At 51.2% G+C, this 13,457-nt stretch overlaps 1 protein-coding gene across 3 annotated transcripts in view; it reads right to left on the reverse strand.

Annotated features, from left to right (window-relative positions):
* The window catches only part of LOC142585302 (SAM and SH3 domain-containing protein 1-like), a 302,724-nt gene extending 289,768 nt beyond the window's left edge, over positions 1-12,956 (reverse strand). For all 3 annotated transcript variants that reach the window (XM_075695955.1, XM_075695954.1, XM_075695952.1), the window contains exon 1: positions 12,323-12,956. In XM_075695955.1, coding sequence (XP_075552070.1) covers positions 12,323-12,799 — 477 coding nt within the window. In that variant the 5' untranslated portion in view covers positions 12,800-12,956. The remainder of the gene's footprint in view (positions 1-12,322) is intronic.
* Positions 12,957-13,457: the final 501 nt, after the last annotated feature.

Consider the following 13,457-nt stretch of genomic DNA (forward strand, 5'->3'; position numbering starts at 1 on the left):
GCAAGGTGGATTAAGGTGGAACTTTAAGGCGATAACTTTGACAATTCCTAATGCTTTCGCATTCAAATCACGTAATAATACTTAAGTGAGCGTCCACTTTTTTTTTATAATTTTCTGTAGACAGGCTATCACTTACCCAACGCGCGCGACTGGTTTGAACTACCGTCTTCTCCCTCCTTCACTCACGCGCCCCCTCTCGCCACGTGTAGGGTAGTAAACTGGGCAAAGTCTAGTGAACCACCCTACCTCCACTTCGTCGCTCTCTTCCTGTTTACACATCCGCGGAACGCAAACGCGAGAAGTTATTATAAACTATCGTGCGATGCCGACTACAAGCGTGGCCATGACAGACTCTGTACGGTACAATGCCACACTGGCACCAGAGTGAGCGTAAAACCAATGCTGATGCAATGGCTAAGTGCGCAGGACTGGGCATTCGTGATTCGATATGAACGAATCGCGGCTTGCCCGCAGCTGCGAGTTAATCAACAGAGCTACTAAATTGGAGCAATTCGCAAAACATTCATTCATGCGTTAGTTAGTTCGTTTATTTGTCCCCTCCACGCATTCATGAGCGGCTGGCTCACTAACCGACTGATTAACAGGTTTACTACGTCCACTACGCAAACGAAAAACGCCACGCCGTGCATAGACCCGGCTGTTAAGCGAATCGTAACGGCAGTTGCAGCTAAGCCACGGTGCCGGCACGACAAAACAAACAAACAAACAGAAAAAGGACAACGCAGAGACGGCGCAGAAGAATGCTAGAACCGCTACACACCATGCCACATCCCTCGCCGCTGAGCAACCAGATGGGGGACGGGGCGAATAGTCGGTATAGGGAGAGAGAGAGAATCTCAGGGAGGAAAAACGGCTGTTACGGGCGCCCGCACGACTACGGTACGCGTCTACAAGACGAAAGGCAAGCAAGCAAGCAAAGGAAAGAAAGAGAAAGGAAGGCTTCGCCTTCTTCTCCTTTTCCGTCGCAGGGCCCCATCAAGAGTCGAGGCATTTCCCCCAGGGTCCCGGCATTCCGCTCTCCGGAGTTAGGGGGGAACAGGCGACGACGTCCACTGCGTCATTTACGGTTTTTTTTTTTTTTTCACCGAATAATAAAGAGCGCGAGCGCACCCCCACCGCTGCCACCACTACTATCGCCGAGACCACGTCGCCCAGAGGCGGAGGACCGAGCGCCGCAGCGGCCGTCGTCGGAGAGGCAGCACCACCATGAAGTGGGCGAGGGCGAAGAGCCGCAAGGAAAAGAAAGAACAAAATCAGCGCTGTGGACGGACACTGCCCGGGAGAAAGGAGTCCGAGCGGCCACGCGACGGAAGAGGAGGAGGAAAAAAAAAAGAACACGATCGCGTCACGACGAAGAGGAAGAGGCTACGCGCTTCTTTAAGAATCAACTGCGTCGACCCGAGTGTCGTCGTTAGTTTTTTCTTCTTCCTCCCGCACTAGCTTGTGCACTGCTCTAACAACGAGCGAACAAGGGCGACACGGCGGCGGCAAACTCCCTTCCCACCCTGTCCCAACCCTCTCCGTATAATTCTTCCCCCGGAGCCATTAAAAGCGCGACGTGGCGCGTTAAAAAATCTGTCCGCAGAGACGACGCTCGCCTCGCCCTTTCATCCGAACCCTCCGCCACTCCCTCGCCCCCCTACCCCCCCCCCCCCCCGGCGCTTTCCTCTGCACACTCCTCCCATCTATTTGCTTTTCGCGCGCATTGCCCGTGGCACAAGATGTCAACCGAATAACGCCACCGCACCGTCAAAACCGCAACCGCACACGGAGGCGCATAGACGAGGCATTTTTCACGCGTCGCGTCGGGTTTGTCGGGGTGTCGGACGGCTCACTTTAACGCACTGTGCGATGACTGAGCAGTGGATAAATATCGGCCAAAAATGTGTTGTTTTGTACAGGTGGTCGACGATTTAAGCGGACACTCAACAGTCTGTACGTATTTCGACCGCAAGGGATACAGCACGGTTATCGCCCGTCGTGAAATGGATGACGCCCCAAAAGGCCGCGATCAACGTCGAAATCGAAAGTACGTCGGAAATGCGCTCCATATGGTTGCGCTGCTTAGTGCTAAGCGCGCTGACGCGCAGACCCAGCGAAGAGATTTTCGGTTACGGTTTCCATCTCTCAATTCCGACGAATGCTAAGGTGCTACGTTAGATTTAATGAATAATGTTGTTCTTATTGTACAAAAGAGAAACTTCAAAATCTACAGGCTTTGGGCGATTGCTCCGGCTCTGGAATCATTTGCTACGACATCAGTAGGCTCTCGCATCGGACACTGCCATGATGATGTCTAAAACACGGCGGCCAGGACGTTTTTACGGCTCCCAAATTGCTTCCGGCGCTTGCAGTGTCCAAAAGCATCGCCTTCGAGATCGATTTCCGTAACTCCGAGGGAGCCGTCGCTCGGTGTGCGATTCGAGTGTCCAAATCGCACCTGCAGCGGTCAGCTTCCGGAGTTACGGAAGCAAATCTCGAAGGACATCCTCTTGTGCACTGCAAGCACCGGAAGCGACGTGGTCGACGAAAACACGTCATGACCGCTACTTTTTGGAGGCGATCTGGCGCCGTTGGGCAGCGTTTACTTTCATTCGTCATATCAGAGGAAGGACTCTGGTCATATATAGGGATAAGCTGACGGTGGGCAGTTGGCCTAATGACGACAATGTCCTTAGACGTAACGGAAAGGATGAAAAACACTGCAAACACAGTTTCGAGCCCTCAGCTGCTGCCGCAGTAAAAAAGGAGGCAACGAAAAATGACAAGAAATCAAATACGAAAGCAGACACGACATGTCGATTCCTCGTAGTGATTCATCAGTGTTCGCAGCAATAAATCTTGCGCAATTGAGGGCAGCGTAAGAAAGCTAAAATAATTCGGCGACGCTCTGAAGCGAGGAAGTGAAAGTGCGAACGCTTGAAGAACGCCTAAAAAGAATAAAAGGGGTGGGAGGGAGCAAAAAGAATGAGTATGTTACACCTTCGCTTATTTCGCCTCATCTTTGTGCCTTTCTCTTAACTAACCAATTACTGGCTAGTCCCGTACTGGGCGTACCCGCCATGGATATCAACAGCCACACCTGACACTGTATAGCCATCCAGAGAAAGACAGATGAGACACGTAAACTATATCGATGTGGATGAGAAGACAGAAGAGTGTCGTCTGCTGAGCAGGCAGAAAATGTATAAAGCAGACGACATCGACCCGTCTAGCACCTTAACTTTCTCCCTACTCTTTCAATTCGGGTCCAATACGTTTTCCCTGAAGCACGAAAGTATAGATGCCTGATCAGGTTGTACATTAAGCGAGAGGAGGGCTTTGCGTTTCAGAAACTGCCCTTATCCAGCATTATCACCCACGCAATCGCGCCCCCCGAGACGTCATGACGCAATATTTCGGCCTACAGTCTGCGCGACGCAGAGCGAGGTATTCGCGCTGTCGGTTCCAAGCATGCACATCACGGGCGGCTATAGGCTTTTCGACGCCAAGGATGATGAGGCGCGGGACGCCGTAAATCAGCATCATCATCGTCATCATCATAATCATCATCATCATACTGTTTTATGTCCACTGCAGGACGAAGACGAGACTCTCTCTGCGATCTCCAATTAACCCTGTCCTGCGCCAACCGATTCCAACTATCGCCTGCGAATTTCCTAATTTCATCACTCCACCTAGTCTTCTGCCGTCTTCGACTGCGGTTACCTTCTCTTGGTACCCATACCGTAACCCTAATGGTACAACGGTTATATAATCGACGCATTACATGACCTGCCCTTTCTGAGAGATGACTAATCTGTTCTCGCACTAGTTTAGGATCGTCCTCATCCGTTGAAGCTCCTGTTACGTAAGTATATATGAACCTCGAACATACGAAAGCGTTACTTCGCATACCCAAGATCGCGAGGTTGCTTCAACACGACTGAGAGGTGTTAGGAAATAGTTTCTCGAAAAAGAAAAGAGGGAATTCTCGTACAGACAGTTCAGGAATTCTTGTTTGAATTATTGTCAGCAGTGTAATGTTTTGACGTTTCTTTGTAGCGTTTTGGTCCTGCACGTATACATTTGTTGTTCCTGCATAGCAGACTTTGCACTAAGGCCGCGTCTCACAGAAGAATACAGCGCACACATAACCGAAGCAAATGATGGCCCGAAAGAATGTTAGCATCGGTCATTGTCTGCCGAATACATACAATTATCGTGTTACTACGAGCTCATAGCAGACCAGGCTTAGCCAGGACAAGCATACACACACTGATGTTGTGTGTTAACAAGTTCATCGCGAATTTTCGGGAAAAAAACTTGCATTGGAACACCAAGGCAGGAAGCTTGCTTCAATTTCGGGAGTATTCCCTAAGCTACACTTGAGTGAAGGGGTATAAATACCGCAGATACTTTCATTCCTGGCATTACAGACGGCGCGTCATGCAGTCCCGTAGTTGGACACACTCGTTCGGAAAAAAAGAAAAATCAGCGGCAATTTAGCGCTAGGTGCGGGGAAAATGCGTCAGCATTACGTTGCACTTATTAGAAGTGCCGGATCCATGATTTAAACCACGTTCACCACACTGCAAATTTGATTTCAGGAGCTCACACGGCACACGTCCTGCATCTTCGAGGAGCGAAGAGCAACTGACGGTGGTTCAAAGCATACCACCATCAGTTGCACTATATATATATCACGTGACCCGACGCCTTTTTTTTTTTTTTTACACTTTTACACTCCCAATAGCACTGCATTAAAATAAAACGTAACTTCGCAGACAAGCGATAGATTACGGTAAGACCAGGGTAACGGAGCCAAACGTGCGTAGAAAGTTGCCTGGAGCGGTGAGGAAAAAAATGGGAGAACTGAGAACAATACTGAGGCACAGTCAGGCTAGCGGCGGACCGATTAATTCATGTCGTTTAAACGACCAAAAGCAACACTGGGCAGACGTCGTAACGGAGAGGGCTGCTGATAAATTTTTATCGCTTGGGGTTCTTTAAAAGGCACACTAAATCTAAGTACACGGGCGTTTTCGCATTCCCGCCCAACTACACAGAGCCACCACCGCCTGGATTCGAACCCCATGACATCCTGCTTGACTGCGGAACGCTTTAACCACTCAGTTGAACGGGTGTCAAGGAAATGATCAAATAAGACAGCTTAGCGCGAACTTGGAGTAAGCGTTAAGATGAAAGGGTGGCATTAAGGATTATATTAAAGGTAGATATAGCTGCGGGGAAGATGTATAGTTGTATTAAGGCAACAGAGAAAGTGGAAGTGCATAAAAGAAACTGCGTACCAGTGTAAAAATTGGAGGGAGCAGTCAAAAGAAGAAGAGGCCAGAGCCGAAAGTCCTTTTGGTGCATTCCTAATAGTGCATCGGAAAGGGACAACGACAGTGATGGCAAAACAACTGGCCAAACAAATGATTCAATTTTCCAGCTCGTAAACATCCCTGTCCTCAGAAACATGAATAGCGCACTGGCTATGACGTAACACGAAAGTCGTTTACGCAAGACGCCCGCAAGCAAGGCTCACGTGGGTAATCACCAAGCGCAAAGAACACACAGAGGAGGATGAGAAACCGCCGCAGCGTCACGCACTAACCAACCACTAAAGCAAACGAACACTGGACAATGGGGCTTCCACTCTGCACGTCGTTGCAAAGGACTCTCCAGTCTGTTCCTTTCGCTGCATGCTTCCCACGTGAGAAACAAAGAGGCAGAAGAGGAAGTTAAAGAGCGACGCGACCTTAAGTCATCCGCACGTGTAATGATGCAATGAACAGGTTCCCCGTTATTGTCCGCACGCGGTGCTACGAGGAAAAAAAAAAAAGGAGAGAGGACGGGGAGGGAGGGCACACGCTGCTTCGCCAGCCTGCGGGGCAGTACACAACAGAGGCAACGTTCCCAAACAACCGCTAAGCGAGGTCAAAGAACCGACAGGCCAAACATATACGACGCGCAGGCATCGGCGAGGAACGCAAGCTACGAAACTGCGGCCCATCAGCGAAGCTCGGAGACGAGCCTCCCACCCCCTCCACGCCGAATCTCTCTCTCTCTCTCTCTCTCTCTCTCTCTCTCTCTCTCTCTCTACCGTTGCCACACACCAGCGCACATCGCTACAACCACCACCACCACTACCACCGTCAGCATCGGCACAAACGAGAACGGACCGTCCGTCCGTCCCTCCGGGCTAGGGTGGCCGGCTATCCGGCGGGGCGACCGCGCACTCCGTTGGCGAGAGCGAGTCGCCGGAGCTTTCAAGTGCGCAAGCGAGAAGAGGCATCGCTTCTGGAGGAACGACAACGAGAAAACACGCCGGTGCCGCCGAGCATGCGGCGCAATTACCTTTCGGGATGCTCCTTTTGAAACGCCAGCAGGCGCGCGTGCTGGTTGGTGGTGGACGGTTTGCGATTAATATCCTCATCCGCGGCACGACCCAACAGCGGCGGGAACCCCTGTTGCATGCGGCGCCGGCTCCGCATGCCCGCCGCGCGGAGGAAGAAGAGAGCACGCAGGTAATGACCGCGCAGTGAAGCCACCGTGATTGGCAAACCGCGAAAGTACGTATCTGCAGCTCCATCGCCCGGCCTGGAGGATGGCAACAACAACGCGCGCGCGCGCACGTCATCACGAGGGAGAGCCAGCACGGAGCATTGTCCCGCAGCGCATGCGTAAAAATATACCACTCGTCCGAGGTGGATACGCGGAGGCTGGGTACGCTAACGACAGGTGCATGGTTTCAGTTGCACGCACGCGTACACCCGCGCCCTACAAACCCCTACAGAGTCACTGTACAAGGTACCAAAGGTAGCACGTACACCGTAACTCTACAATCCCCTGCCCCCCCCTCTCTCTCTCTGTCTCTCTCTCTCTCATCCGCACACGCGCGAGTCCTCCCGAGACGCACTGCCAAATTTCGCCATACTGTAGCATTCGTCAGCTCTGATTGGCTCGCAGGGCTGCTCAAAACACTAACATGGCGGAATTCGACAGATCTCACAATCGAACACTAGTTCTAACAGGAGCCGTCACAAGGAAATGCGAAGAAAGTTCCAGAAGACGTAATACCTCACCGAATAACGCTCAGACCGCCAACAGACAAGTGCTATACATATATACGTACATACTCGCGTGAACCCGAGGACATTGTAACGTACACTACTTTCAATCCCTTTCCAAATATGAATGAATAAATCAACATATTAGGTGAAAGTTGGGCCCACTTTTTCGAGAAAAGGTAGAAGGTACGCTACTCTAGATCTCCTGGTGGATGCATGTTTCCAGGGCGAAGGACCACAACAAACCGAAGCGAGGCGCGAACCCTCGCAGCCGGTGGGGCGCGATTCCTTCGAAGATAACGATTACGACGATGATAATGACCGTGGTGTGAATCGGGTGGGCTTATGTAGCCCAGGGCAACGGCAACTGCAAGTTGAAATAAAAAGAAGCGGGGAAGGGGGGGGGGGGGGGGAGGGAGCGTTTATGTCCAATACCTGCTGGCGAGAGCGAATCTCGGAGGCCACGTAATATGTCTTCCAAAGAACGCCCCGAAACCGATTCGTGCCGCAACGAGTTTCTTCCAGCCCGGAGAGTGTTAGAACCCACTCCAGCGGAGCAGTTGTCGGAAATGTGGCGGTGGTTGCAGCAAAATTTAGGGCTGTCGTCGATAAGTCGGGACGGCTCACCTGGCTCGTCATCGGAATTTTACTCTCATTCGATTGCTTTAATTCTTACGCGTGCGCGCCATTTGTGCGGCAAGACTGCTGCGAAAAGCGAAGTCACCGCGCAAATTCGCATGCATGCGGAACTTGGTGCAAGCAGTTTGAACACATTCTTGCCCTCAGCTTTCGAGAAAACTGACACCAACTTCATCGAGACCGTTGTGATCGTCACAGACTACGAAGAAAAGAAGAAAAAAAAAAAAACACCCGCGAAGTGTGTTTGAATGCCGTGAGTTGACGTGAAAATCTTGGATACGACATCGCGGCTCGCATGCCAACCCGTCCGACGCGATGTTGCTCCCTCACCTCTGTGTTTAGGGCTAAGATGTAGTGTCCTACATTCACGAAACCTAGCCAAGTCTCCATAGCCAGGCGGGAATCGTGTGGCGTGAGTGTCGTTCTATATTTCCTGCGTCGAACCGAGTCTGTACACGCAGTTGGCAAACACGTAAGGAGAACAATGAATGATCAAGCAGTGCCTGATCTGCCCGTGCGATCTAGTCAATCCGTACCTTTCAAGACCCGACACAATATAAGTGGTTGTATTCACCAACGTGCACGAGACGATGCATAATTGCTCTCTCCACAGACACGGTAACGGCGCTTTCACCATCAAACAGGGCTCTTCGTGACATACATCGGTATTCGTGGCCAGTCTGTTCGTGACATACGAGTCGGTGACACAAACCGACTTGAAAAGTGACTGCGTTCCCGAGTAGTATCTGGGTCTGACGAGGGTATATATAAGCTGCAAACACGCCTGCCTCGCGCAATGAAACTGGAGTGCGCGGTTGGCTAAGTATATACAGCTTCAAGCAAAAAGTAATCACAACGTGTAGCTCTCCACAGTATTATGGGTGCCTCGAATACGCGTGCGAAGCTACACACCTGAGCGGTTAACGAGGCTCCGCCCTCATCCTGCCCTCCCCCCCCCCCAACACACACAAACACACACACACACACACACACACGCACGTACACACACACACACACGCACACACACACGCACACACACACACACACACACACACACACACACACACACACACACACACACACACACACACACACACACACACACGCACACACACGCGCGCGCGCGCGCGCACACACACACACACCGCCGACCTCACGCTCCGCTGCTAACATTTCGGTGAAAACAGGCGTTTCGCGAACTGTAAAGACCTCAGTGGACCCGTCCCTTAAGTTTATGAGTAGCGAACATCATAGAGCGAAACAGAGCAGAATAAAATACCTCGCTGGAGGAAAAAAGCATACAAGAAGGTGCAAAAGCACTTATCAGCAGCGTACAGGGCATCTTGATACATGTACTTTCATATAAAGCGTTTTCATATACGCGTATATAGGGGATGCAATCAAGGACAGAACAGGACGTTGTGGAAAAAAAGGACGCTAACGTGGCTTTCAAAGGACATATTCATTTGCCTTCCCTGCACCTGCAGTTGTAGCGGCAAAGTTACATGTAAGTGAACAACGTCACACTACTTACAAAACAGTATGACATGACAGTGACAAGAAATATGTGGAGATAATGTAACGCTGAAAAGGAATGGTTACTGTGTATTATTCTATGCTTATATGACCACCAGACGAGCCTTCTGCAGAAGTTTCTAACTTGGTCGTTCAACGGAACAGGTGCATCAAAATTCCTCATAACCATTTAGTCTTCAAAAGTCATCGCAGCTGAGAGCCTTCTCAAAGCCAGGGGGTAAATCAACATTTGCTACCCTGAAGCCATCTGAACAGAGAGGAATTTTTTCTTATAATCAGCGCTTCAATAAATGCAGAGTAGGCCTACGCAACTATAACTGTAGAAAACAGAAAGAAAGAGAGAAAGAGAAACGAAGCAAGTCAGGGAGGTTAACCAGACAGAGGTTCGGTTGGCTAGCCTGTACTGCGGAAAGGGAAATAGAAGGAAGATAGCAGGAGATAGTTATTTCGCATGGTAGAAGAGAAAGTGTGTACATAAAGATATGCGGCCTCTCAGACCCAATAATTTAAGAATGTAATTACATCGCGCATGACTCGCTCCTATGATGGTCGAGGCTACGCATCTAAGACCTTAGCTTTGTAAAAGGCAGGACGTCCGATCGGGTTAACGCGTGCCGGCGATACTGACGTATAGGACTTAGTTCAGGTTTCGAAAGACCAGCGCTTAGACGAAGCACAGGTATATAAGAAAGACATATACACAGAGCTGACTATAGCGACGTATGAGTTTATAGAATACGAGTTTATATCAACCGCATGAACTTACACACATCACGCTAGACATCGCGCTGCGTGTGTGCTTCTTATCATCGTGCTTCGTCTTAAGCGCTGGTCTTCTAAAACCTCAGCTACGATATATTAACAGGCCCAATTCCCTGGCATCTGCCTTACTGAATATAACGTCTAAGTGCGCGGTCACCATGGAGCTGGGTGCTTGGTGTTCTCTCCAGATCCGCACTGATGGCGCGATGGGGGAAACAAATCATTCCAACGAGGAAGGAAGAGAAACTTGTGAAAAGCTGCCATCAGCCGTGAACTACGTGGCAGTGTTGCGTTGCACAGGAATGGGAAAGCGCGCTGGTCATTGTGGCCGCAGTAACAGATGAATGAAGGTGGCGCAAACGGCGATTTAAATGCTACGTAGTAGTCCAAGAAGTCACAGGATGATGGTTCGGGCAATTAGAAAGCAGCTTGGCCGACTCCGCTCGTGATGGTGGTGCAAACATGAACTGCGCGCCGTTATGTGTAAGTAACAACCGACAATACCGCGTTGGCCACTGGAAAGTAATATCAGGGCGTTCAAAAGCCCGCACACACCTTACCCTATTCGCCTGTTACAGGCGCTGGTCGATTCAGAGGAGGGCCCTAAGTGTCATCCCCACCGTGACACCACCCCCCGTCCCAATATGCACATACACACCACTTCCCGTATTCTACTGCGGATCCGCCCCTATCCATCGGTTTGGTGGTTCAAAGCAGGTTTGCTGGTGCAGCAAGCATCCAAATTGCCAAGAGTCCTATTTACCGCTACGGCAGCAGGAGCAGGTTCACATGTGTGGTCCTTGGTGACTATAAGGCCCCATTCTGGTCGGTTTGGAACGGTATAAGCAACACAAGAGACCACCATTGCGTCGGCGAAAGAGTCTAGACAGGTAGATACGATAGATAGATAGGCTCAAAACGTATGAAGTAGGGAAATAATGCTAATCGCATTCAAAGATTAGTACTGCAAAGGTACGTCCTAATGGGAAGGTTGTGGGATCGTTCCCCACCCACGGCAAGTTGTTTTTTTTCATACACTTTCATTTTCATTAATTTATCGCTTCCTTATTTCATTTATTAAGCACAAGTAATTTCCCCTACGCTGTCCTTGGTGTCAGTGTTTGTTGGCTTCCTATGATATGACTAATAAAGATCGGGCCCGTCGGTTAACCCCCTTTCTTCTCGTTTAGATGCTGCAGGGCGCTCACTCAATAAATCCGCATCATTACATTACATAATGGTAAGCAAGATTGTCGTTTGTTATACGGATGTCACACGGCGCACTTCTGATCGCGATCTGGACCGATCCGGATAGAAATTGTCGACTGCGATTGGCTTTCTGACGCATTTTGTGCAAAGGAGCCAATCACGACCGAGAAATTCGATCCGGATCGGGCTTGACTATTTCATTAACTTAACTCCCTTAAGAAGCAAATTTTCTGGCACAGAAATATGAGCAGTCTCTTTTATAGATCCATCAGCGGAAACACCATGCGAACTATCCAAAAGTGTCCAATCCGTTCAGCAAGTCTGGTAATTAGAAATTCAGGCGAGTGCTGCACTTTGGCTCCAGCGCAACTCTCCGGGATGCCGCCTGGAGAACTGCCAAGATAAACGTCCCAGCTTCGAACGTTCAATAACATACGCGTGTCGCAGCGGCACGCAACAAAAACAACACGCGAACGTGCTTAGCTATGCAAAGAACGTAATTTCACGAAAGGTGCTCACGAGCTATCACTGAGCGCCCAGCGGCACCACCACCGCCAAAAAACACGTCGTCAGCTGTCCCTTCAGATGGCAACGCATCGATCGCTTCCTCGCGACGGACGCCAAGCCAGGCTGCGTGCAGCAAGGCATATGCCATTCGAAGCGGAAACGCCCCCCGCGAGCTGTCAAAATTCCGGGAGGAAACCGTTGTCGCGGAAAGTACAAGCCGAAATAACGGCTACGCTCAGTACCGTTTCGTCAGCTCACCACTGACGCGAAATTCAGGAACGGCACGCTACGTGAAAATGTATCGCCGATGACCGACCGTAAACGCTTCAGAGAACTGGCCGGACCGGCCACGGCAGCATCGCCCCTGAAAACAACGGGCTGTGACGAAAAACGTGTCGGCGCGTACGCGTGTTGATGCGCCGCTACGTGTGGCCTTTCTTCCTCGTATGAAGTTATGTAATTGTGTCGTTTCAATTCGAAACGCGAGTGCATTCAAAAGAGAAAGTAACTAGCAGTAGTAAACACGCGCGCGCCCGAGCATACTACACGGAGAGATTCCAAAACAAGCAAAATGGAGGTGTCAGATCACTCACCGGGTTGCTGTACGGCTGCATGCTGAGGCGTATCCCATCGCGAACCATTTTCTCCCTGACCATGATCTTGAGCTGCATCTTGGGAAAGCGCACCAGCTCGGCCTTGCCCTCCTCGTACTCGTCCTGAAAGTAGCGGAGCGAATCCGGCCGCACCGCAGCTTTGTCCGGCGCCGGCGAACCCCAGTCGTCGAAGCCGTACTCGCTCGCCGATGCCGCCGAGACGCGAGAATGCCTCGCGGCTTCCTCCAGGGTGAAGTACACCGAGGTGCCGCCCTGTTCGAGCAGAACGCGCACGGCTTGGAGAACGCGGTCCCTGTGCCTCGGATCGGTGACGCCGATGGCATCCAAGTCGGGCTCGCCAATCTGCTTGCAGATCTCCAGGTCATCGTATCCGTTGTCCACAAAGCTCTCCGCGTACTGAGGCAGCCCCAGGGTGCGAAGCCAATCGGCCACGATGCTTTGCTCGCCGGCGTTCATGCTGAGGCCATGCCACGAGCACGCGGGAGACCGCGCGACACAACTGTGTTTTTGTTGTGTGGTGGTGGAGGGGAGCGCAGTCGCGCTAAAAATGACGCGAGCTCCGCAAAGCCGCCGCCGCCACCGCTGCTGCCGCCGACGCTGCTGCTCTCCTCGATCGCTCCATCACGGAGAATGGCAGCCGGATGCGGTCGCGAGCGCATGCGCGAGAAGCAGGCGTGATGTCACGTCCGGTAGCGAAGACGTGGATGCTGGCGCCGCTTGGCGGTACCTCACAGAAGCTTGACGTTGCCGGTCGGTCGACTGAGAGCGGAGAACGGGAGAGGCTGGAGGAGGGCGTAATGGGGCGAACGAGTACTTCGCGTCTTCGCGTCGGTAACGGCAGCTGCTGAGGAAGGCCAGCAAGAATGACCCCGGAGCGATGCTACTTGCATATGCGTCGTTCGCTTATCTACAATGTAGCTATAAACAAGCTGGTATGAAGCAATGTCCCTCTCAGGGGTCCCCGAGGCAGCCAGTGGCAGCGTGCGACCGACTAGGTCGCATCCGAGAGCAGTAACATTGCATAAGCGATGAGCGCAATTACACGGCGAGCCTTCTAAACACCCACATTACCTGCTCTTCAAATGCGAGGCCTTAAAATAAAGTAAAAAATAAT

The sequence above is a fragment of the Dermacentor variabilis genome, chromosome 6, assembly GCF_050947875.1.
Source record: "Dermacentor variabilis isolate Ectoservices chromosome 6, ASM5094787v1, whole genome shotgun sequence".
Taxonomy (NCBI): Eukaryota; Metazoa; Arthropoda; class Arachnida; order Ixodida; family Ixodidae; genus Dermacentor; species Dermacentor variabilis.